At 56.3% G+C, this 26,121-nt stretch overlaps 1 protein-coding gene across 3 annotated transcripts; it reads left to right on the top strand.

The window, feature by feature from the left end:
* Positions 1-254: 254 nt before the first annotated feature.
* Positions 255-25,785, top strand: LOC116955114 (myeloid-associated differentiation marker homolog). 3 transcript variants are annotated; one of them, XM_032976105.2, is made up of 3 exons: positions 255-502; positions 18,310-19,000; positions 19,773-25,785. In XM_032976105.2, exons 2-3 carry the CDS (start codon positions 18,521-18,523, stop codon positions 20,202-20,204), a joined length of 912 nt encoding a protein of 303 aa, XP_032831996.1. In that variant the 5' UTR covers positions 255-502; positions 18,310-18,520; the 3' UTR covers positions 20,205-25,785. The 3 variants fall into 3 exon arrangements, with proteins under 3 accessions (XP_032831996.1, XP_075908963.1, XP_075908962.1); XM_076052848.1 differs by lacking the exon at positions 255-502 and adding an exon at positions 523-589; XM_076052847.1 differs by lacking the exon at positions 255-502 and adding an exon at positions 18,202-18,218.
* Positions 25,786-26,121: the final 336 nt, after the last annotated feature.

Genomic DNA, 26,121 nt, shown 5'->3' with positions numbered 1-26,121 from the left:
AATTGCCCGTTTCGGGTTTACAACACACATTTTAACTCACGCGACCTCACCCCATAATAATCAATGATGAATCTCAGAACAAATACTAACGTAAGATTGTTCTAGTGGGGTAGAGAGCGCTCGCTCGCTATTAAACTAAACTACTGAACGTGGGCTCTCAACCAGGAGTCACGTGGTGTGCCAGACGGACACGTGGGCTCACAAGCCATAGTCACGTGGTGTGCCAGACAGACACGTGGGCTCGCAACCCGGAGTCACGTGCTCTGCCAGACGGACACGTGGGCTCGCAACCCGGAGTCACGTGCTGTGCCGGACGGACACGTGTTACGCGCAACCCGGAGTCACGTGCTCTGCCGGACGGACACGTGGGCTCGCAACCCGGAGTCACGTGCTGTGCCAGACGGACACGTGGGCTCGCAACCCGGAGTCACGTGGTGTGCCGGGAGGCGAGGACGTTGTGCACGCGAAGCCCGGATATTTGGGTTCGAATCCGACGACATCCGTGAGGACGCATCATCACACGCGGGGGCTTCTACGGCGTAACCGCGGAGTCGGTGAAGCCAAAATGTTTATTTGTCGTGGACTTTGGGTAACGATGTTTAGTTTTATACAGCAACGTAGAAACCTGCAACATTTGCTACTGCACGTGGCGATATCAGCGGGACGTCGTTACGGGTTCTATACCCGACACGGTTCACTAAACCATTCATTCTTAACATCAAAAGCCTGCGTGTTAAATTCGACTTTTCATGGCGCAGATTCAACAACGCTGTTGTGGAATGACGATTTCTGATGGATGTCCATCGGGGCCTAGGCTTTCTTGCACGTGGCAGAGCCCGAGTGAGGCCTTGTTGCAGTAATGCAACGGCGTTGCGATTGTTGTGCACTAATTATTAGTTTACGTAGCATTTGCGAATTGTAGTTTCGTTCGCATTTAATAATCCGCGTCGGATAGTTACATGAAGTTGTTTACATCATTTAAATGTGTATATATATACATTGGGGATTTATCGGGTTAAATCAGGGTAAATGTTGGTCATATATCGCTTTATGATGGATCGCGTGTTCAAATTACCGTAAATGTAACCGCATGCGAGGTGCGTGATGATGATGGGAATCGTGAGAGGGCCATTAGCTGATGGACTTAATGCTTTTTTATTTTCTGTGGCGATCCTAGAGAGGGAGGGGGGAGGCCAGGTTTATAACCACCCATACTACGCATGGTCTTTGATGCTTATGGCCTACGCCAGAGACAGCAGCAGCCTTCTCGATCGCCCTGTCTCGGTTTCAATGAGTCGGTGGGTGAGTAGGCCCGAGACACTGTGCCAACTGTGCCCTTTTTGATAATACGGGCCTGGTGATTAGGTGGGTGAGTGGGTGGGTGGGTGAGTGAGTGGGTGAGTGATTGGGTGAGTGGATGGGTGAGTGGATGGGTGAGTGATTGGGTGAGTGGATGGGTGGGTGAGTGAGTGGATGGATGGGTGGGTGAGTGAGTGGATGGATGGGTGAGTGAGTGAATGGGTGGGTGGGTGAGTGGGTTGGTGAGTGAATGGGTGAGTGGGTTGGTGAGTGAATGGCTGAGTGGGTTGGTGAGTGGGTTGGTGAATGAATGGGTGAGTGGGTTGGTGAGTGAATGGGTGAGTGGGTTGGTGAGTGAATGGCTGAGTGGGTTGGTGAGTGAATGGGTGAGTGGGTTGGTGAGTGAATGGCTGAGTGGGTTGGTGAGTGAATGGGTGAGTGGGTTGGTGAGTGGGTTGGTGAGTGAATTGGTGAGTGGGTTGGTGAGTGAGTGGGTTGGTGAGTGAATTGGTGAGTGGGTTGGTGAGTGAATGGGTGAGTAGGTTGGTGAGTGAATTGGTGAGTGGGTTCGTGGGAAGGCCCTAGGCCATAGTCCCACTGGCCCACTATGGCCTATTGGATAATGCGGCCCTGACGACTAGTCCCCCACTGCCACGCTTGACTCATGGGCTTGGTGTGGTAAGCACCATGTGGATTGAGTACGGAGCTCTCTCGAGCACACGGCACTGCTCACACACAACACTACTCACACACCACTCACACCACTCACACACCACTCACACCACTCACACACACCGCTCACACCGCTCACACCACTCACACACACCACTCTCACACACACACCACTCTCACACACACACCACTCACACACCACTCACACATCCACTCACACACCACTCACACACACTGCTCACACTACTCACACACCACTCTCACACACACACCACTCATACACACCGCTCACACACACCGCTCACACACACCGCTCACACACACCGCTCACACACCACACACACACACCACACACACACACCACTCACACACCACACACACACCACTCACACACCACTCACAACACTCACTCACACCACTCACACACCACACACTGCTCACACCGCACACACCACTCATACCACTCACACACACCACTCACACACACCACACACACACCACTCACACCACTCACACACACCACTCTCACACCACTCACACACCACTCACACACACCACACACCGCTCACACACCACTCACACACCACTCACACACACCACATTGCTCACACAACACACACACCACACACACACCACTCTCACACACACCACACACTGCTCACACCACACACACACCACTCACACACCACACACCACTCTCACACACACCACTCTCACACACACACCACACCACATTGCTCACACACCACTCACACACACACCACACTGCTCACACCGAACACGGCTCACGGCATTCGCGCGTCTCGTGTGTTGCCGCAGAGCCAATTAAGTCTCTCGCTTGTTCCCTTCCGTTTGAAGGGAACCATGAAACAAATTCCGAGGGGAAGGAAATCAAAGCAGCGACGTTGAGACAATGAACGAACGGGGGATTCCAGACAGCCGACTCGGCCAGCGTTCCACTCCACCTGCTCCTCCTTCACTCCACCTGGTCCTTCACTCCACCTGCTCGTCCTTCACTCCACCTGGTCCTTCAGTCCACCTGCTCATCCTTCACTCCACCTGGTCCTTCACTCCACCTGGTCCTTCACTCCACCTGGTCCTTCACTCCACCTGCTCATCCTCCCACCTCGTCCTTCACTCCACCTGCTCATCCTCCCACCTCGTCCTTAACTCCACCTTGCTCACTCCACCTGCTCATCCTTCACTCCACCTGGTCCTTCACTCCACCTGCTCATCCTCCCACCTCGTCCTTCACTCCACCTGCTCATCCTCCCACCTCGTCCTTAACTCCACCTTACTCACTCCACCTGCTCATCCTTCACTCCACCTGGTCCTTCACTCCACCTGGTCCTTCACTCCACCTGGTCCTTCACTCCATCTGGTCCTTCAGTCCACCTGCTCATCCTTCACTCCACCTGCTCATCCTTCACTCCACCTGCTCATCCTCCCACCTCGTCCTTAACTCCACCTTGCTCACTCCACCTGGTCCTCCTTCACTCCACCTGCTCGTCCTTAATTCCTGTTAGCGTGACAAATTACCCAGTATGCAGTGCACCTCTGAGCTCGCCTTAAATAATTAATTAGCGTCTGGGTGTGCCTGTTTGGTGTGCTGGGTGTGACTGGTGTGTTGGGTGTGACTGGTGTGCTGGGTGTGACTGTTCAGTGTGCTGGGTGTGCCTGTTGGGTGTGCTGGGTGTGACTGTTGGGTGTGCTGGGTGTGACTGGTGTGCTGGGTGTGACTGTTTGGTGTGCTGGGTGTGACTGTTGGGTGTGCTGGGTGTGACTGTTTGGTGTGCTGGGTGTGACTTCAGTGTGCTGGGTGTGACTGTTTGGTGTGCTGGGTGTGACTGTTTGGTGTGTTGGGTGTGACTGGTGTGCTGGGTGTGACTGTTGGGTGTGCTGGGTGTGACTGGTGTGCTGGGTGTGACTGTTTGGTGTGCTGGGTGTGACTGTTTGGTGTGCTGGGTGTGACTGTTTGGTGTGCTGCGTGTGACTGTTTGGTGTGTTGGGTGTGACTGGTGTGCTGGGTGTGCTGGGTGTGACTGTTGGGTGTGCTGGGTGTGACTGTTGGGTGTGCTGGGTGTGCCTGTTCGGTGTGTTGGGTGTGACTGTTTGGTGTGCTGGGTGTGACTGTTTGGTGTGCTGGGTGTGACTGTTTGGTGTGCTGGGTGTGACTGTTTGGTGTGCTGGGTGTGACTGGTGTGCTGGGTGTGACTGTTTGGTGTGCTGGGTGTGACTGGTGTGCTGGGTGTGACTGTTTGGTGTGCTGGGTGTGACTGTTGGGTGTGTTGGGTGTGACTGGTGTGCTGGGTGTGACTGTTGGGTGTGCTGGGTGTGACTGGTGTGCTGGGTGTGACTGTTTGGTGTGCTGGGTGTGACTGTTTGGTGTGCTGGGTGTGACTGTTTGGTGTGCTGCGTGTGACTGTTTGGTGTGTTGGGTGTGACTGGTGTGCTGGGTGTGCTGGGTGTGACTGTTGGGTGTGCTGGGTGTGACTGTTGGGTGTGCTGGGTGTGCCTGTTCGGTGTGTTGGGTGTGACTGTTTGGTGTGCTGGGTGTGACTGTTTGGTGTGCTGGGTGTGACTGTTTGGTGTGCTGGGTGTGACTGTTTGGTGTGCTGGGTGTGACTGGTGTGCTGGGTGTGACTGTTGGGTGTGCTGGGTGTGACTGTTTGGTGTGCTGGGTGTGACTGGTGTGCTGGGTGTGACTGTTTGGTGTGCTGGGTGTGACTGTTGGGTGTGTTGGGTGTGCCTGTTGGGTGTGCTCGGTGTGACTGTTTGGTGTGCTGGGTGTGACTGTTGGGTGTGCTGGGTGTGACTGTTTGGTGTGCTGGGTGTGACTGTTGGGTGTGCTGGGTGTGACTATGGTGTGCTGGGTGTGACTGTTCGGTGTGTTGGGTGTGACTGTTCGGTGTGCTGGGTGTGACTGGTGTGTTGGGTGTGACTTCGGTGTGTTGGGTGTGACTGGTGTGCTGGATGTGACTGTTTGGTGTGTTGGGTGTGACTGTTCGGTGTGTTGGGTGTGACTGGTGTGCTGGGTGTGACTGTTTGGTGTGCTGGGTGTGACTGTTGGGTGTGACTGTTCGGTGTGCTGGGTGTGACTGTTCGGTGTGCTGGGTGTGACTGTTGGGTGTGTTGGGTGTGACTGTTGGGTGTGACTGTTGGGTGTGTTGGGTGTGACTGTTCGGTGTGTTGGGTGTGCCTGTTGGGTGTGCTGGGTGTGACTGGTGTGCTGGGTGTGACTGTTCGGTGTGCTGGGTGTGACTGTTGGGTGTGACTGGTGTGCTGGGTGTGACTGGTGTGTTGGGTGTGACTGTTGGGTGTGTTGGGTGTGACTGTTCGGTGTGCTGGGTGTGCCTGTTGGGTGTGCTGGGTGTGACTGGTGTGCTGGGTGTGACTGTTGGGTGTGCTGGGTGTGACTGTTGGGTGTGCTGGGTGTGACTGTTTGGTGTGCTGAGTGTGACTGGTGTGCTGGGTGTGACTGTTGGGTGTGCTGGGTGTGACTGTTGGGTGTGCTGGGTGTGACTGTTGGGTGTGCTGGGTGTGACTGTTTGGTGTGCTGGGTGTGACTGTTTGGAGTGCTGGGTGTGACTGTTCGGTGTGCTGGGTGTGACTGTTGGGTGTGACTGGTGTGCTGGGTGTGACTGTTTGGTGTGCTGGGTGTGACTGGTGTGTTGGGTGTGACTGGTGTGCTGGATGTGACTGTTTGGTGTGCTGGGTGTGACTGTTTGGTGTGCTGGGTGTGACTGTTCGGTGTGTTGGGTGTGACTGTTGGGTGTGCTGTGTGTGACTGTTCGGTGTGCTGGGTGTGACTGTTCGGTGTGCTGGGTGTGACTGTTCGGTTTGCTGGGTGTGACTGTTGGGTGTGTTGGGTGTGACTGTTGGGTGACTGTTGGGTGTGTTGGGTGTGACTGTTCGGTGTGTTGGGTGTGACTGTTTGGTGTGCTGGGTGTGACTGTTCGGTGTGCTGGGTGTGACTGTTGGGTGTGACTGGTGTGCTGGGTGTGACTGGTGTGTTGGGTGTGACTGTTGGGTGTGTTGGGTGTGACTGTTCGGTGTGCTGGGTGTGCCTGTTGGGTGTGCTGGGTGTGACTGGTGTGCTGGGTGTGACTGTTGGGGTGCTGGGTGTGACTGTTGGGTGTGCTGGGTGTGACTGTTGGGTGTGCTGGGTGTGACTGTTTGGTGTGCTGGGTGTGACTGTTTGGTGTGCTGGGTGTAACTGTTTGGTGTGCTGGGTGTGACTGTTTGGTGTGCTGGGTGTGCCTGTTTGGTGTGCTGGGTGTGCCTGTTGGGTGTGCTGGGTGTGACTGTTTGGTGTGCTGGGTGTGACTGTTCGGTGTGCTGGGTGTGACTGTTGGGTGTGACTGGTGTGCTGGGTGTGACTGGTGTGTTGGGTGTGACTGGTGTGCTGGGTGTGACTGGTGTGCTGGGTGTGACTGGTGTGTTGGGTGTGACTGGTGTGCTGGATGTGACTGTTTGGTGTGCTGGGTGTGACTGTTGGGTGTGCTGGGTGTGACTGTTTGGTGTGCTGGGTGTGACTGTTGGGTGTGCTGGGTGTGCCTGTTGGGTGTGCTGGGTGTGACTGTTGGGTGTGCTGGGTGTGCCTGTTTGGTGTGCTGGGTGTGACTGTTGGGTGTGCTGGGTGTGCTGGGTGTGACTGTTGGGTGTGCTGGGTGTGACTGTTGGGTGTGCTGGGTGTGCCTGTTCGGTGTGCTGGGTGTGACTGTTGGGTGTGCTGGGTGTGACTGTTTGGTGTGCTGGGTGTGACTGTTTGGTGTGCTGGGTGTGACTGTTCGGTGTGCTGGGTGTGACTGTTGGGTGTGACTGGTGTGCTGGGTGTGACTGTTTGGTGTGCTGGGTGTGACTGTTTGGTGTGCTGGGTGTGACTGGTGTGCTGGGTGTGACTGGTGTGCTGGGTGTGACTGGTGTGTTGGGTGTGACTGGTGTGCTGGATGTGACTGTTTGGTGTGCTGGGTGTGACTGTTGGGTGTGCTGGGTGTGACTGTTTGGTGTGCTGGGTGTGACTGTTGGGTGTGCTGGGTGTGCCTGTTGGGTGTGCTGGGTGTGACTGTTGGGTGTGCTGGGTGTGCCTGTTTGGTGTGCTGGGTGTGACTGTTGGGTGTGCTGGGTGTGCTGGGTGTGACTGTTGGGTGTGCTGGGTGTGACTGTTGGGTGTGCTGGGTGTGCCTGTTCGGTGTGCTGGGTGTGACTGTTGGGTGTGCTGGGTGTGACTGTTTGGTGTGCTGGGTGTGACTGTTTGGTGTGCTGGGTGTGACTGTTCGGTGTGCTGGGTGTGACTGTTGGGTGTGACTGGTGTGCTGGGTGTGACTGTTTGGTGTGCTGGGTGTGACTGGTGTGCTGGGTGTGACTGGTGTGCTGGGTGTGACTGGTGTGCTGGGTGTGACTGTTGGGTGTGCTGGGTGTGACTGTTGGGTGTGACTGGTGTGCTGGGTGTGACTGTTTGGTGTGCTGGGTGTGACTGTTGGGTGTGCTGGGTGCACACCTGTGTACCGCGCATGGTCACCCACCTCTTCTGTGAGCTCTCATCCACAGCCGCCCCCTCTTCGCCCCCTCTCGCTCATCCGGCCTCCCCTGCTGCTGCTGCTGCCCTTGAGGCCGCATTGTTTTCATGTGTGCCTGGCAGACACTTTGCGGATGATCGATATTCCTCGTCCCTCCGCTGGCAGGGGGCCCACGCTTTTAATTTAGTGGCGGGGGGGGGGGGATGTTTTTTTATCTCCCCCCTTTCATTTTTTCACGCCGCTCTTCGGGACTCCCGCACCACCGCCACATTAACAAATCCGGCTTTGCCAGACCCCAAAGCCAAACCGAGGCCCTCCGCGAGATGCCTGCAGACGAGCGGCCCGCAACGTTAACATTTTCCATTGCGTTCATTAATATCACACCGCCACCCCCCCCCCCCCCCCGCGGGGAAAAAACCGAGCAACATCAGGTAATGAGACGTGCGCGACGGTGACGTCACCGCGCTCCCCCACCGCCTCATCTTAAGACCGCTGCCCGTTGATGGCCACGGGGCAGAGTTCGCGCAGGGCCCTCTCTGCAGGCCGCAGGGACCTCCGGGGCTCGTCCGCAGTTTCGCCGCGTCGGCGAGAAATCCGAAGCGGCGTACGACTCGGAAAAAAAACAAATTAAAAAATGTAACTCAGCCCCCCCCTCCACCCCTCGCCGCTCCCCTTCCTCCCCGAGTCGCCGCTCTTGAGACTCGTCGGCTGCTGCGGCCGGCGCGGATCCGCGCGCGTGGGCCAGGGTTCCCATCTCTCGGCGGGGCCCACATCGCCAGCAGCGGGGGAAACGTTCCGGGGAGCATCTGGCGTCAGATGCGCCGCGCTCGCGAAGCGCGGTCGAGTCTCCTCCGCGTCTCGGCTCGCTTCCGCCGCGCCGAAAGACCGCCATCGGCGCTACAAAGCGATGCGAGGCCTCGCCAAAATCCCAGCACAGTTGGAGGCCGCCTTGCTTCTCCTTGTACGCCATTAAAATGTAAATGTACCGTATTCGTAATCCACGCGCCCCGAGTCCTCTGAAGACCGCGATTTCCCGTCGATTCGGCGGCGGAGGGGTGGGGGGGGCGGCCGTTTGTGGGAAAAATATTAATGTCATAAAAACGGGAGAGAGGAGGTGGGGGCAGGGTGGGGGAGAAGGCGGAATGAGATAGAAAATGGCGCCTGCCTGCGCGCTTGCGCAAAGCTCACAAACTCGGCATCGTCGGTAATTTCCGCCGCTGCGCTCGTAGCCGCCGGGTGAGAAATATTCGGCGATAAATCGCGCAGGGCTGGCGCCGAGGCCCGGCGAGCCAGGGGCGGAGCGGCGTTGGCGAGATGCTTGCGCTGGGAGTCACGGCTAGGGTCGCCACGCCGTCAAAAGAAAACTGCTAAAAACGATTTTGCTTTATTTTACCAGGTAAGGCCCCACTGAGCTGTGTAACTCTTTTTTTTTCCCAGAAGCGACCCCCTGGCTATCGCAAATGGTAGCTCAGCGAAGTGACGGGCTAATCATGAGCATGTGGAAATTTTTGGAGCGAAAAAAACGGAGGACCTGGAGAAAAATCCACACGACCACGGGGAGAGAGAGAGACACGCAAACTCCAAATATACAGCAGCAGGCGTCGTCAGGTTTGTGATCGAACCCACGACCTCCTGTGTACCAGGCGAGGTAGTTAACATCTCACCACAGAGAGAGACGCAAACTCCAAATGTACAGCAGCAGGCGTCGTCAGGTTTGTGATCGAACCCACGACCTCCTGCATACCAGGCGAGGGAGTTAACATCATGCTCCCGTGGCGTTCCTTGCCGTGACCTTTCCCAGGATTGACCTCTTGTGTAGCAGGTGGCAGAAGCTGTCCTGAGGCATTGGTGTTGCTGTATTCTCCGGATAATGAGATGCACTCTACGCTTTGTGCCCAATGTCAAAAAAGTAAGACTTATCTGGTTACGTGCGCACGCACACACAGGGTTTTAAGATGGACCCCCCTAATTTTTGTTTTAAATACAGGGCAGAAGGTGTCTTACCACTATAATCATTTACACTTTGAAAGCATCATGTAAAATTTAAAACAGAATTGGAATATATATACTGGAGGAATCCGATGATCTATAAAGCTCTTTTTTCACAGATGTTACCCTCTGTGACGAAAAATTTATATATTCAGGAAGTGAAGAAGGTCTTTGAGAAGCGATATATCTTTTAGGGCGGGGGATGCGAATAAGCCGAGAGAATTGTCGAGGACTCCACAGCTTGAGGGGGGCCGCCCAGGTCACCGATCGAGAGCAGAAGGCCCCACATTGGCACGCACAGCGGCCAGCAGATGCCGGAACCAGATTACCGGAGGGATGGAGGTGTTGAACATGAAACTAAACCGTAAGCTATTTTTTATTTTACCGGGAAAGGGGCCATCCATTTAGTACGTACGCATGCAGGGGGGAGGGGGGGTTAACCCAAATGCGTAGCTTGCGTATGGGGGGTCTACTGACAATGTACGCATAGGAAACGGGGGGGGGCGGGGGGTGAAGCCTCGATAATAATGTCTACATTGGCCTTCAAATTAGTCTGGCGGTGGACAATCTGCTTGCTTAAACACGTGAATATTATTAATCCTTGATCGTTTCTGCTTGGATTAAATATCGGCCGTTCTATAGGATTCGGGGGGTGCGTCAGGCGTTCGTACGCAGGTGGGGGGTGGGGGGGGGTGTAAAAAGGTACGAGTGCGTACAGGAAGTGGGGAAGGGTTTTGACAAATCTTTGCGTGCGTACTAAGTGGATGGCCCCTAAAGACCCCACTGAGCTATGTAGCTCTGTATTTTCGGGAGCGGCCTGGCTGTTGCAACTGATAGCGCAACAAAGTGGCTTATCATCATCGCGTCGACATTCACAGCAGCCAAATAAATCTATAAAGCCATGTTGAGTCTAAATGTTGAGAGAAAAATCGGAGGACCCGGAGAAAAATCCAAATATACAGCAGCAGCAGCAGCAGGCGTCAGGGTCGGGATCGAACCCACGACCTCCTGCATACCAGGCGAGGTAGTTAACGCCTCACGAGGAAGTGGCATCACTCGAGGGCCTTGTAGGTCCTCGAGTGATGCCCGTGAAGAGGGGCGAGCGCGGCAGGGGGGGGACGTGCCCAGTTGCGCGCGGACGGCACGGGGCCAGAACCCTGGCGGCCGCGTCCTGCACACGGGGGAGGGTGGGGGGGGAGGTGGCGGAAAAGCGAGGGCGTTGCGGACGTCAATTGCAGGAGAGCGGACGGACGAAGGCGTGAAACCGGCTTCTCGGCATATCCAGCGGAGAGAGAGGAATCCCGGGGCCCCCACGGTCCTTTCGGGACATTAAAAAATCCCAGTTTGTCACCGTTCTGAACGATGCCGTATTATCGCCCAACGAATATCACGTGACTCAAAGGCCCCCCAGGTTTACACGTGGTCCGCCCCCCCCCCCACCTTGTTCCACTTGCGCGAGATGTTCCCGCCTTCTGGTGACGCCCCGCCGGGATGGTTGCACGCCGCGAGGTGGAAACCCGACAACAACCCGAGGTCGTGGGGCAGAGGCAGCCGAGGAGGGGGCCCCGGCAGTCGTGCTCGCTCAGCGCGGGTCTCCCCGCGGGAAATTCAGGAATTTGAAGTCGAGCGGCAGCCACGGCCCCCGGCACAAAAAACACCTGGGGGGCCGGGGGGAGCACGGCGGCGGCGACCGGGACGACGGGCGGGGCGGGGCGGTGGGGGGGGGGACGCCTCAAGCTGTGGTTATAAACCCGGAACAATATTACTACCAAATCTCAGGAGGGGCTTAAGCGGGCTTTGTGGGCGGTGGTCGTGACTGGCCGGGTAGACTTTCGTGGGGTTACCGGATATCGCAGGGCCGGCGCTGCGAGGTGCCCAGGAGATGGCAGCGCAAGCGGGTGGACCCTTGAATCTGGGGAAGAGACGTCGCGAAGCCACGGGCGTCTGGGCCAACGTTTCGCAAGTGGGAAAATCCACCGATGACGTTACGATTGCTCGGGCGGCGCGGCGCGCGCCTGCGGGGGACCCAGCGCCGTCGATGCAGCGGGCGGTGGATCGCACGCATTTGTGATACTCTCAACCCCCCCCCCCCCGGCCAGGATGTGGCAGTACAGCAAAGTGGGTTTGTGAATCCGCCTCGGGTTGGTGCAACCCCCCGCCGCGCGTGCACGGCGGGTTTTCTCCGGGCATTTCCGCTTTCCTGCCGCGCCAAATTTCAAGCGTCCCAATGGAGCTGCTGCTGCAGCAGCACCGTCCTGAAAGGGGCTGAGGCGGAGGCGCTCCTCGGGGGTCGGATGAGTCGGGGCGTGGGGCCCGTGAGGTTTTCCTGCATGCCTGCGCCTGTGGACGTGCCGCCTCATCAAAAACACTTGGGGGCGCTGCGCTCTCTCGTTCCCGTTCATGCAGTTAGCTGTCCGTTTTTTTTCCGAATCGACGAGAGTTCGTTGCCCTGCGATGGGAAATAGCAGGTGGCTGTCATTGTAGGAGCCTCGTCACAATCCTGTCATCGGCATGCCGAGATAATGTGCATTGTGAGTTTAAAATTTTAGTAGGATTGAAAGGATATTCTGGTGGAAGAATTACATTCATAATTTGGGGGGGGGGCACAAATTGAAAAGTTAGAGCCAATTTTATAACCATTCTCGCGTTCGGAAACGTCTGCGGGGTGTCCCCGTTCACCGCCGAATCTCGGAATGCGCAGCGAGCTGCTCGGCATCAATGTTATTTAGAGAGGCGTAGCAGCAGCGCCGTTGTTTTCAAAGGGCGTCGTTGCTCGCCGCAGAGAACCGTAGCGACGCGACCGCCGCCGCCACTGTACGATAGCCGGCGCCAACACCGTGCCTCGCGCCCTCCCGCGTGGCCCGTTTGCTTCTGACGTAGCACGCCGGCGGAATTGAAAAGGGCTAAATGAACTGTGTGCTGCGAGTCTTCTGTATTCGTAGCTGGCAGCTCTTTGGGCGCCATCTTATTGCGTGCCTTCTGGTACTTCTTTCGGGCCGTGTCAAATCAATGAAATATTTAAACTCACAAATGCTTTATTTCAAGGGTCGGGTCGTGCCGATCAAATGCCTGCAGCGGCCACTGCCGGCGGTGTGAGCTGCGATTAGTGGCGCTGTCTCACCGCCGCCGCCGTTGCCTTCGCCAGAGCTGCCCTGTGCATGGGTGTTAAACTTGTTGTGCGTCGGACATGCGACTGGTCTGCCATGTGAACGTACAGAACGTCATGGTTACATCAATAGTGCACAGAGGTTACAGTGTATGTTGAACTTCTCTCGCACCGTACACAGCCAGCCGCGCCAATCGACGAAGTGTATAAACCTGCTTTAAACTAAACTATTTTTTTTATTTTACCAGGTAAGGCCCACTGAGCTATGTAGAAGTTCTTTTTCAGACGTGACCTGGCCACAAATGATGGCTCAACGAAGTGGATCATCATCGTCGTCGTGTGGAATGTATAGCAGCCAAATACTCTATAAACACGTGATCTTGATTCTAAATGTGGGTGGGGGGGGAAACGGAGGACCCGGAGAAAAATTCCGCACGACCACGGGGAGAGAGAGAGAGAGACGCAAACTCCAAATATACAGCAGGGGTCGGGATCGGGATCGAACCCAAGTGACAACGCTTTACCACGCTGCACGTTGCCGTTATCAAATATATGCGAGCACAAGACTAATTGCTTGCCCCCCTAACAGCACCATGTAGGCTACACGGGGGGATCTTTGTCCTTCTTACAGGAGCCGTGATTAAGGCCAATGAGAGATGGGGGGAGTGGGGGTGGTTAAAAGGGGCAATTTGCATTGGACCTCGCGCACAAGATGGCCCCAACACAGCAGGGCCTGTGTTTTCAAGGCCGATGAATAAGGGTGGCTTCCCCCAAGGGGGGGGGGCATTCTGCCCAGGGTCCTCGAGCGAACCTCCCGGTTGTCCCTGGCCACCGTCGCTCAACGTAACCGTGCCTCGACGCCCACCCGCCCGCCCGCCCGCCCGTGGAACTCCCGTCCACATCGTCGGGCGCGATGCCCGAAACTCGGGACGACTCCACCGGCAACGCCTCTAAAAGAAACGACGTTCGTTTGCAACAGTGTTGCCGCGGGCCCGCCCCGGAGCCGGCCCGGCCGAGCCGACCCTCCGCGCGCACAAGCAGATCGAACGTCGCTGCTGCTAATCGCCCGGCTGTAACGAGGGAGAGGAAATAACGTCCCGATTCTTTGCCGTCCATTTGGTCGACCGCAGCTGTGAGGGCATTTTGATGAAATTGGTCACTTTGGGGACTTCCCCCTTGCCCCCTCCGCCCTCCTTCCTCCATCAGCTGAGTTGGATGCGAGGCCCCCACCCAGAGCAGTGCATCTCTCCCTGCACTATGGATTAAATTAATTATTGAAACCCACGAGCGAATGCAGAGCTGCTTTTAGTCTTTTTTTTAAGACCTGTTTATATTTTTTAAGACGTAATTCCCATAAGGTCCTCCCCCTCGCCCCCCTCCCGGAAAGTAAAAACAAGTGCAACTCGTCTTGTCCACCTATTATATCTGGCCTCTATGCCATTCTAAGCTTGCGTATGGCAGCGATCTGTCCGGGAGGCAGATGTCAATTTTCGATGTGCTTGCTGGGCCCCAACGGAGAGGGCTTCAGGAAGGTAGTTTTGCGTGGTTTTGCTATTCCTCCGCTGAAGGAGCGGAGGTTAGAGTGGTTTACTGCATGGGCGAGAGTTTGGTTTGCTTGGCCACAATCGCACCGCTGCGGCTTGTCTTTAATGTGTACGTTACCTCCTGAGTACGGTCTGTTCGATAACGCTGCGTCGCTTTCATAACGCGAATTTCTTGCGTACGTCATGAAAGCATTGGGAGAACACATTGTTTTTTTTATACGGTGGATGCTAATTGAATGTATAACCGATCAAGTGAACGGAACTACGTCGCGGCGCAAGTAGGAATAAGCGGTCGTAACGGCTGCCTCGGCTTAGCATCATCACGCAAGCCATTGGGATGCTGCTGGATGCTTCTAGATGCTACCCACGCGCCTCAAGTCTTGATTACGCATCTCGCGCGCTATCGTGGACTGTGCTTTACCCCCCCCCCCCCCCCCCCCCCATATTACATGTCATTTATGACAACGCGATCTTTCCATAGTGCGGTGTTCTTTAGGAACGCAATTCGGTGATCGAACAAAATTGTCGACCATTTTTTGCCCCGGACATCGAACAAAAAATTCGGAGGTCGAACAACTGGAAAGAACCGGTTTGGGTGGGCCGAGACCCGTAGCCAGGGCGACCGAGACAAAGTTGAATGACCCAGTTCACGCGTAGCTCTCGCCCAGTGCGCAGACCCGCAAAAAAACATCGTTCCGTTAACTTCCACTCAAGCCATCCACTCTCCCTACTACAGGTAAAGCGAAGTTCAATGTTCATTTATTCTATTAATTATAACTGTGTTTCTTGTTTTTTTGTACGATTTTATGTACTGTACTGTATTTTAATATTGTAAACTTTGTGTAAAAATGGCCCGTAATAGGAGCATCCTTGGGTGGGGAACCAATCAATGCTATTTCAATTCATTCTTATGGGGAAAATTTATTCGGTGTTTGAACAAATCGGTGTTCGAACACGGTTTTGTAACGAATTAAGTTCGATCTCAAGAGGTACCACTGTATATACATAAAACAAAAAGGTACTTTTTGTTGCAATAATTATTAAATTTTCCCGTGATTCGCAACCCCGGTCAGAAAAATCTCGCGGAGTTTGGTGATTTTGGTGGTGGTGGCGGCTGCGGCGGCGGCGGCAGAATCGTTTTTTCGCGATGTCGCGAATCGGCCGGAAAGACGAGCGCCGGTTAACGTTCAGATTTTTAGAACTCCCTCTTACGAGACACTGGAATGTGTTAATGCCGAACCGGTTGAGTGCTGCCAAATACGTCCCGTTCGCCACCGTGGAGACCACACGCCACTTGTGGGGGGGGGAGGCCGGGGGGGGGGTGTGTTTGTGTGTGTGCCCAGCGTTCAAGCCCACATAAGGCCAAGCAAGTGAGGCTTGCGGGGGGTGGGGAAGGAAGTGTGTGTGTGTGTGTCTGTGAGCATGTGACGGCTGTGACCGATGATTGGTAATAATTTGACGACGGTGCGGTGGGCGCCCCCCACGCTACGAAACCCGGCGACCCAAGTTTGATTCCCGCTCACGTCCAACAAATGAGTACCTGGTGCGGTGTGTAAAAAAAACACTGCCACTAGGGGAGACAAATGCGGCCGGGCGTGGTGCCGCTCACCCACGCCCTCGTGTGCCGTGCCGGCCTTCGTCGGTGCCGCTCGCCAACAGCGCTTGCCCCGGTATTCATCAGGGCGGACGCCGGATTCGAACGGTGAACTCCCTCTGCAACGGCAACGCCCGCGCCGTGTCACGACCTCGCCAAACGCGGTGGTGGCGGGGCAGGGGGTGTTCGTGGTAGGTAGGGGAGTGCGGAGGAGTGATGCGTCTTGCGTGCTGGGGGCGGGGGGGGAGATGGTGTGTCTGGTGACTATTGTTGGCAGAGCAGGAGGAGGAGGGGGAGATAGTGGGACCGTTTACAGACATGGAGAATGGCATGTTGGGGTGCGTGGGGTTCGTGTGTGCGGGTGAAGTGTGGGGAGCGGCGGCGTAGCGGTTAGCGCTACCGGTGACGATTGTCTGAACCGGTCCTGGGGGCGCCTCCGCTAGGTCGACTCAGCCTCAAACGAGTGTCTGGTGCGGTGCTCAGAAACGTCGCCACTGGGGAGACAAAGGCGGCCGGGCGCCGTGCGCGCCGACCCCCGTCCCCTGGTGGTGCCGTCAGCCTGTTGCAGGCTATGCGGGGGGGATTTTTGTCTTTGGGGTTTGCGCGGTGTGGCGCTGAGCGCGCTGCGATGGGAGCAACCCGAGTCCAGTGTCCGCTCGCGGCCAATAACGGTGGCGGTGAATATCTCAACTGGTCCCTGGGCCTACCTCCCCCCACCTAGGTCGACTCGGCCTTAAACAATCTGGACCTGCTGCGGTGTGCGAACATCGGCACTGTGGAGACAAAGGCGGCTGGGCGCTGGTTCTGGCCACCCACGTGTGCCGTACCCGGTGTTAATAGGTGCTCGCAAATAGCGAATGCTTCGACAGCCTTGTTAGAGTCTTTACGGGGTGGTGGGGGGGGTTGGAGGGTGGGCGGTGTTTGTGCGAGTTGGCAGGGTTGTGGGTTGAGATAGGGTGATTCATACGGGTGAGCGTGTGGCTGTGGTATGTGTGTGTTAGGTGGTGGCTTGGTAGGGTGGGTGGGTGAGTGAGTCAGTGTGTGTGTGTTAGGTGGTGGTTTGCTACGTGCGTGGTGTATTAGGGTGGGTGAGTGAGTCAGTGTGTGTGTGTTTAGGTGGTGGTTTGCTACGTGCGTGGTGTATTAGTAGGGTGGGTGAGTGAGTCAGTGTGTGTTAGGTGGTGGTTTTGTACGTGCGTGGTGTATTAGGGTGGGTGGGTGAGTGAGTCAGTGTGTGTGTCACTACGCGATAGCGTAGTCGTGGTTATCGCGACGCTCCGCTACGAACCTGGCCACCCGAGTTCGATTCCCGCTGACGGCCGACAACACCGGTGACGATTTTATGAACCGTTCCTGGGCCCTCCCCTAGATCGACTCAGCCTCATGAAGTACATGGCCACTGGGGAGACAAAGGCGGTCGGGCGTGGGGCTGGCCACCCACCCCCTCGTGTGCCGTGCCGGTCTTGATAGGTGCTGCTACTCGCTAACAGCACTTGCCCCAAACAGTCTGTTCAGGCTATACGGGGGACCTTTGTCTGTGTGTGTGGTGGCGAGCGGTGGCGTAGCAGTTAGCGCCGCTCCGCTACGAACCCGACGACCCGAGTTCGATTCCCGCTGACGGCCAACACCAAGTGACGATTATCTGAACCGGTCCTGGGCCCTCCCCTAGATCGACTCGGCCTCAAATTAGAAACCTGGTGCCGAGTGTAAACGTCGGAGGCGAAGGCGGCCGGGCGTTGAGTTGGCCACACCACCCCCCGAGTGTTGTGTAGCGGCCTTAGTAGCAAGGTCCTCACTAACAGCACTTGCTCCCCTACGGTGGTAAACAAGGGGGTAAACAAGGCCACGTGGTAAACAAGGCTACATGGCTGATCTTTGTCTCTTTGTAATGCAATCGTGGAGTGGGGGTGGGTGAGTGCATTCGCCTGTTAATCTGTTTATCGAGGGGCCGTGTGTGTGCGCTGTGTGTGCTGTGTGTGTGTGCTGTGTGTGTGTGCTGCGCGTGTGCTGTGTGCGTGTGCTGTGTGTGTGCGCGCTGTCCGTGGGGGTGGGGAGGAGAAGTGGAAGTGAGTGGGTGTTTGCGCTGCGTTTGCGCTGTGTGTGTGCTGTGCGTGTGTGCTGTGTGTGTGCGCGCTGTCCGTGGGGGTGGGGAGGAGAAGTGGAAGTGAGTGGGTGTTTGTGCTGTGTGTGTGCTGTGTGTGTGCTGTGTGTGTGTGCTGTGTGTGTGTGCGCGTGTGCTGTGTGTGTGTACTGTGTGTGTGCGCGCTGTCCGTGGGGGTGGGGAGGAGAAGTGGAAGTGAGTGGGTGTTTGTGCTGTGTGTGTGCTGTGTGTGTGTGTGCTGTGTGTGTGTGCGCGTGTGCTGTGTGTGTGTGCTGTGTGTGTGCGCGCTGTCCGTGGGGGTGGGGAGGAGAAGTGGAAGTGAGTGGGTGTTTGCGCTGTGTGTGTGTGCTGTGTGTGTGCGCGCTGTCCGTGGGGGTGGGGAGGAGAAGTGGAAGTGAGTGGGTGTTTTGCGCGGGCGGTGGCTGCGACTTGCGGTTGAGACTGCTGCGCGCATTTTTTTTTCCGCCACTGCCCTCGCAACACAGGAAGGGCGCGGTCGTGTTCGGCGCTGGTTACTCGGACCACGGAGACACGGAGACACGGCCCACGCACCCGCGAGTGATCTCCGACTCCCCACAATCCCCTTCGGCGGGGAGCCCCTTTCACGTCTCCGAAGCCGCGTCGCCCCACCTGCTGCCGAGGGCGCGAGAGGTTCCGTTCGACAACTTCAACAGGAGCGGCGGCAAGCGGGCGACCATGCCTCCGGCCGCCGTGGTCTTCAACTCGCAGGCGGTGACGTCCCGCCTGGGCGTCGTGCGCGTGCTCCAGGTGGCCTTCACCTGCGTCGCCTTCAGCCTCGTGGCGCACAGCGGAGGCAAGGCGCACGCCTACGGCGACTTCTGCATGTTCGCCTGGTGCGCCTGCTTCGCCTGCTCGCTCCTCCTGCTGCTCCTCGAGCTGCTCGGCCAGCGAGGCTGCGCGCAGATCTCCTGGCAGAACCTGACGGTCACGTACGCCATGCTGGCGGCGCTGCTGCTGCTGTCCGCCTCCGTGCTGCACCCCGTCTACCGGCTGCGCGAGATCTCGTGCGGCAGCTGCGAGCCGCGCACGTTCACCATCGTGGCGACCGTCTTCTCGTGCCTCGCCTTCCTCGCCTACGCCGCCGAGGTGGCGCTCACGCGTGCGCGGCCCGGGGAGGTCACCGGCTACATGGCCAGCGTGCCCGGCTTGCTCAAGGTGCCCCCGGCAGAAACGCCACGCGCGCGCGCACCCACGCACACGGAGTAGAATTGCACCGAATCATTTGTCTGGGTCGCTGTGTGGAGTTGGGACTGCTTGAGGTACCCACACCGCCACACAGACCCGGGGTGGGGGGGGGGCACAAGGCAGGTAGATGGGAAAAAGAGACCACAGCAGATGGAAATGAGGGACGAGAGGAGCGTCATGATACCTGGCTTTAAAATCGTAAAACTAGATTCAAGACCTGGGCTTAAAAGTTCTAGATGTAAGATTTGAAACCTGGGTTTAAATAGCGGCGGATATAAACCCATAGCTTTTTTCAGCCTCGCAAGTTTTGTAAGATGCATAAAACCCGGGGTTTTAAGGCAAATAAATGGGTTAATGAAGCCAGAATTAAAATCTGAGTTTATGAAGCCATATAATGAATGTACATTTTGGCCTTTTTAATACCAAGTGGCGAAATAAAACCTCAATTCATGGGGCATAATTAAATCTTGAAATTTTTAAGGGTGATGGATATTAAACCTGGGTGAGGCCACAGACGACATTTAAAACCTGGGTTCAAAAGATGTCAACGTTGGTCGTATGAGACCAGAAAAAAATGTTTAAGGTCCAAAAAATATATTTGAATCCTTGGCTAATAAAGCCTCATAAAAATTGTAATCCTGGGTTCATAAGGCCAAGATAACAGTTAAAACCATTGTGTTTTTGTTGTTCTCTCTCCGCTAAATCGCACACGTGCGTGCATGTCCACGCGTTGCGCGCCCAGGTGCTGGAGGCGTTCGTGGCGTGCCTCATCTTCGTGGTGCTGGCCGAGCGGCCGGACCTGTACTCGCGCTACCCGGCGCTGCAGTGGTGCCTGGCCGTGTACTGCGTGTGCTTCGTGCTGGTGGCGGTCGTCATCCTGCTCACGGTGTGCCAGAGCACGGGCCGCCTCTGCCTGCCCTTCGACCGCTTCCTGGCCCTGTGCGGCCTCGTGGCCGTGCTCAGCTACATCACGGCGGCGGTGCTCTGGCCCGTCTACTGCTTCTCCGACAAGTACGGCGAGCCTCGGCGCTCCTCGTCCTATTGCCGCAACGTGGGCGGCTGCGACTGGGACATGCAGCTGGCGGTCACCGTGTTCACCTACGTGAACCTGCTGGCCTACGTGGCCGATATGGTCTACTCGAGCCGCCTCGTCATCATCAGCCGCATGCTGTAGCGTCTCGACGTGCCGCGGGCCGGGCCGATGGGGACTCTGCCTGGCTGCTTCGGTGTGATGAGATGCTTGGGCGACCGTGCGCTCTCGTAGACATCCGGTAGCTACAGGGGTGACCGTTCACTCACTTGGAAATCTTGTTGGTGAATGGTTACCCCTATAACGAGCGGATCTCCATGACAGCCAGCGGTCGCCCCTTTAACTCGGCGGTGGCGGGCGGGGGGGGGAGGGCGACGAATGCCTGTTGTTTATTTTTGTGCGCGAGGTCTGGATGCCTCGAGATTGTTTTTTTTGTTTAACGTGGCGTGATAACGGCGGCTACACAACTCCTTGACCTGTGTGTTACCACTGCCTCCCCACCCGCAACATCGCCAGTAGTCGCTTAGAGATCTCTCTTCAGTTGTGTTGCAGGAGGTCTTCACGTCAGTCTCCTGTAAAGTCTGTCTCGGTTCACTTTGGGGAGCGGCGGCGGGGTTCAAATGAAGAGGCTAAGCTCGTCAAGCAAAACTGCACTTGGCAGCGTAAGAAACAGCATTCAGTTGGCCTCACCGGTTTGCCACTGGGAGCCCCCTCTCTGTTTCATGATTGGCTGTCAAAATGTCCAGAAACTCTCTACGGTTGGAGAAAAGCGTCACCTTGGTGAGATATTTCCTTGCCCACCATTAGTATGCAACAATTGAATCATTTTGCAGGGTCCCGCAAAAATCAGGTCAATAATTATTATTTTTCAGTCCGCCCCACTCGTGATCCCGACAGCAACGCGCCGCCCGCCCAGACTCGCGCCAACAATCGCCAGCAGGCGGCGATCAACACGATGGGCGCCACCCCACCGGCCAAACGCGAGCCCCGGGGGGCGTCCGCCGCGGTCGCGCGCGGCGACGACACCCTCCGGTCAGCCGTCGATCCTCAGCTTCTTTGCCAAGGCAAGCCCCGCCCCCCAGGCAGTGAATTTAACGTGTTTATGTAAATTTTCAACTTTTGACGAAACTTAGTGCCCCGAGCAGCTCTCGACGAGGCCAATCGATTGACGCTAGTTTTGTTTTCGGTAAGGCAACAAGACTCGTGTTGCTACGCGGTTTTCCCCACCCCGGGGCGGTGATGGGACCCCGGGGTCCCGCCAATTGCTTCAATTACTCGTCGCTACAAGACAAAGATTCCCCCGTATAGCCTCGAGACTGTTGGGGCAAGCGCCGTTAGCGAGCAGCAGCACCTACGAAGGCCGGCACAGCACACGAGGGGGTGGGTGGCCAGCACCACGCCCGGCCGACTTTGCCTCGCCAGTGGCATTTTTTAAAAAGCACACCGGGACTCATTTGAAGCCGAGTCGACCTAGGGGGGGAGGCCCAGGAACGGTTCAGATAATCTTCACTGGTGTTGGCCGTGAGCGGGATTCCAACTCGGGTCGCCAGGTTCGTAGAGCAGTGCGCTTCCCACGAAGCTACTGATACAATACACACACACACGATACAGTGCGTGTATTGCGGGTGTGAGAATTGATTTGTAATCGGCGCGTAGTTTAAACAGTCAGGGCCACAGCTATAAAAGAAAATACAGTGATAGGGCTTATAGAGGCCGGCTAAACTGATCTCTATGCCAGTGTGAGATGGTCACTTAAGCCATAATTATTAGCGCTTGGTCAATTTTTAATGGCATTCTGCTGCCACGGCCATGACTGGACTTGCAATCCAGAAGGTCGCCGGTTCGACGCCACCTCTCCCGGCACGACCGCTGAAGCCACCGCGCAGGTTCCTCGAATCTGCCCCCGCCGCATCCCTGTCACACCCATCGACATAAAATTGGCGCACCACCACAGTTGAGTAAACGCAACTGTGGCTGTCGCCTGATGTTGTAACTGCTGGCGAAACGTCGTACTCGAATTGTAAGTGTGGGTTTACTCAAGAAAACACCGGTGTGCTGTGCTAGTAACGGATTGGCACGTTAAGTTTGCGTGACAAACCCTTACTAATTGGCTGCGTAGGGTTGTGGTGGGTTTAGCGACACAACATTTATATATTATATATTACGCGATCTGACCCCAAAAAAACGTGTGTTATGGACCCTCGCTGCAACTCGGCTATTGAGCTCAACAACCCCACAGATGTGGTGTCACCACTGAGGTACAAACACCGTGCCTCCCAACAGCAGCAGCGGCAGCATCAATTACTACGAATAAAGCCAAACTTCAGGTCAAACGTGGCATCTCTGAAGCCACTTGGGTTCGTTATGATATTATTATTTTTCTTCTATTTACGCCATCGAACCCAAAAACAACCTCTTATGAAATAGAGCCGGAAAGTTGTGCGCGTGTGCGGTGAGCTAAAGCGTGGGGGGGGGGGGGACTCCCACCTCTCACGAGGTGTATATGGTCACCGTGGGTTAAACCGCACGAACTCTGAAGAGAGGCGCTCCATAGAGCTCCCTCGAGTGGAAGCGGCGGCGGTGTGAGCAAGCACCTTTGCGTTGCAGGGGTTGCGCGCGGGCGTCACCGATAAGAGTAACTTGATGTCGTCGGCTCGGAATACTTTTACCGAGGCTCCCACAAGGCCGTGCGGGAGGGCGTGTGGTGCGATATGGTGCCAGCTATCGTAAGAGGGCGCCGGTCGTGTGGCTATAGTTCTCTGCGGCGAGCAACGGCGTCTTTGAAGAAGTCAACGGCGCTGCTGCTGCTACGTCTCTCTGAATCAAAAATTTACACCGAACCGCGTGCAGTTTTACGAGGCTCGGCGATGAACGGGACAACGACCCCGCAACTTGCAGAGGTCTCGGAATGCGAAAGGGTTACATTTACCTGACCCGCTGAGTCCACTCTTGCCAAAGTTTCGCCGTCTTTTTCTGTGCTTTTTTTTTTAATCATATTTTGTTCAAACAAAAATGTGTTTACTCGCTCCTGTTGTGATGCACTGGAAGAAGTCGTTCGTTGTAGTCTTGAACCATCCGAGCAGACCTGCGCTGCTGCTGCTGCTGTTTGTCGCACCGTTGTGCAGTCGGCAGGTTTGCTCGTGCAAGTGAGCAGTATTTTATGCCAGGAAAGTATTGGGAGCAACAGACAACAACGAAAATCTCTCTCGAAAAGTAAAATTATTAAGAATGCATTTCATCCATCAGCCGGTCCGGTCTTCTGGCGCCAACGCTTTTCCGGCATTGTCTTCTTGTAAATTGTTCTCCGTTTTATTCCAGTCGCGCTCTCTCGGCCATGTGTGCACGTTCACGGGATGTTGAAACTTCTTTCGCGCCGTACGTAGCCGACCAAGCTCATCGGAGGTGCGGGGGAAGGGCGACAAACTCTGGGTGGCTGTGTGAGTCTATGTACGTGTGTATGTTAAAACTTCTTTCGCGCCGTACGTAGCCGACCGTGCTCATCGGAGGTGCGGGGGAAGGATGACAAACTAAACACAAAAAGCAGTTCTAGGGACATGAGCTTGTCAATCTAGATGCTGATTTAAAAGTTGCATTCCTGCCGTGTCTTCCTAACGTCGGAAGGGAAGAGCGTTCCAGACAGGCCGCAGAAGCGCATCTGAAAGCGCCGCGCGACGATGCGGTGACCACCGCCTTTGCTCGACGTCCATCCAAAAAAGCCGCTGCCGTGAGGATGACCGCAGTTCAGTCCTCGTGATGGCTGGCATCACGAGGACCTCGAGCCCCAGGCACTCGGTGATTCTCGGCTCAACGCTCTTGACCCCTGACCCACGCAACCGCCTTTTAAACGTATATCTTATACGGAGAGATCGAATAATCACGTCTGCTTGGATACGTTTTCTCGCAGCGCATCACTTAGTTTCGCAGGATAAATCTAGAATTATTAAAAAGCTGCTTGCTCGCTCTCCGATGCTTTTATCGGGTTGCACCGCGTGATGCGTTTAGGTCCCGACGTTTCGCTCCACACGCTGCGGGGGGAGCTTCTTTGGGGGATTTTTTTTCCCTCTCTCTCAAAATTCGGCCCCCTTGGCACGTGCAGAGGAAACGTCAAGGACACGAGGCCAGACAACTCGCCGTTTACAGCCAGACAACAAATGGCCGCGGTGTTTTCGGGTGACGTTCAGGGAAGGCCCAAGTCACAGTCTTTGCCTTTAGAACACTGCGTCAGAGCCGTGGGCAACCAAGAACAAACCAAAAACAACGTACGTGGGACACGACGACAACCGCCATTTCGCCACTAGGTGGCGGTGACGTCACCACGGCGCTTGTGCCAGGCTAGGTGCACATTAATGGCACGTGTTGTGTCGAACGCCCGGCGGCAGGAGGGTCACGGGACAGACCCAGTTGGTGCCACGGGTCGACTGACTGAGATGAGTGGCCGATGCACCGCCTGTGCCCCCCTGCCGTGCCAACTCGCTGCGTTTAAGCCACCCGGCGCTCCGCTCGTGGATTCAACGCAGACGCCGCCGGTGCCGCCCAACATCACCGTCGGGAATGAGTGGCGATGAAGGCGGCCGCCCCAGTCGTGCCTGACCAAAGCCGCCCAAATTCCACCGCGTTGTAGAAAGGGGGGTGTGGTCGTGGGGGGGGGGCCTTGGGGCCTTACCTGCAAGGCGATGCCGGCCACGGCAGATCGCATGAAACCCACGAGTCCCCTTGGACGGCCGGTGCCGTGACGGTGAAACGGCAGGGAGCAAAAGGCGGCGGGGTGGTGCGGGAGAGCTGTCGTCGACGGGGGGGGGGGGGGGGGCGAGACTTCGTGGTCATCGCGGTCGTTACCATCGGGCTACAAGAGGCTCGCGGACGATGCCCGCGTGTGCACGCAAGGGGCGGCCGCGCATCCTGATTGGAGCCTTGACTCTTGCAGGGGAGTCGTCCCCCCCCCCCCCCCCCAAGTCTCGTCGGAGGACCGACGGACTGACGTTGCCCCGCATCATTCGACACGTGGGGGCTTTGACCGACAAGACGGCGGGGTTTGAGAGGTTCGGGGTCACGTGCACGGGGGACACCCGGCGATCCGCTCGTCAGTCCACAGCGTTCCGTTTGTCTGACCGGAGTAGCGTAGAGGTTGTGTACGTTGCCGAGAATCGCGTTACGTGTTCATTGGTCCGTGCATCTGCAAATGACATCGAAGAGGATCACATTGTATCAATCTGCCCATTAGCCGCTCGGTCATCGCTCTTCCAGGGCGATCCCGATTTGATTCGGGCGCAACAGCCACTGACGATTGATGGCCTGGCCAGCTAAGCGTGAGATTGGCCTGGGGATGATTCAAAGTGGGATTGTTTTTCGTGGAGGAGAGAGTTGTTGGTTTCTGTTGCGATAGAGGATAGAAGGTTCTGGAGGGGAGAGGGTTGACGCTGTATGAGGGACGAGCGAGGTGAGAGCGGTCGGTGGGGATATCCCCCTGCCTGGAGACCGTCGATGGTGTAAAGCGCCTCGATATTTGCGAATGAAGGCGACGTTTATTGAACGGCACGTTGTGCTGGGGCCCTCCCACGCACACCGGAGGGGCTGAACAGGCCCACTGGTCCAAACACTGTTGAGCGACGTCTTTAAAACACCGACTGTGAATTCAAAGCCGTCGGGTGTCTGTGGTTGTTGTTGTTGATATAGCGAAACCAAGCATGACGTTGCTGGATGTTTCAATAAACATTTCTGTTCACGACGCAGATCTTCTCGTTACGTCACGTCCCTATGGACACTGCGCTGGATGTATGAGAAGCAAATGGGAGCTGCCCTGCATTTGCTCACTCGCGTCATTGCTGGTGGAAGGGCAACCCACTTCTAGAGGGGGGGGGGGGCTCTAGAGAGCACCCCCCCCCCACCTCTCGATGTTGGTCTACTCTTCCACACCGATGCGGCGGACATCCTGCAGCAATAAATAATCGACGGTCATCTCGACTTCTAGACGGAGGGGGAGAGAGAGAGAAAAACCCCTTTGGGTGTATTTAAGGAGTCTCGCATCGGGCTGTTTCGTGCCAAGTTCGAGGGACCCTACAGC

Source organism: Petromyzon marinus, chromosome 58 (genome assembly GCF_048934315.1).
Source record: "Petromyzon marinus isolate PM22_M1 ecotype Great Lakes invasive population chromosome 58, UKy_Petmar_22M1.pri1.0, whole genome shotgun sequence".
NCBI lineage: Eukaryota > Metazoa > Chordata > Hyperoartia > Petromyzontiformes > Petromyzontidae > Petromyzon > Petromyzon marinus.
Note: the sequence above shows the minus strand (reverse complement) of the source record. Positions and strands in the feature narration are given on the sequence as shown.

What these genes read in the sequence shown, in the direction of transcription:
- LOC116955114 (XM_032976105.2), top strand. Translation starts at nt 18,521, where the DNA reads ATGCCTCCGGCCGCCGTGGTCTTCAACTCGCAGGCGGTGACGTCCCGC. An exon ending in GCGTGCCCGGCTTGCTCAAG is followed by an intron (nt 19,001 to 19,772) that starts GTGCCCCCGGCA and finishes TTGCGCGCCCAG; the next exon opens with GTGCTGGAGGCGTTCGTGGC.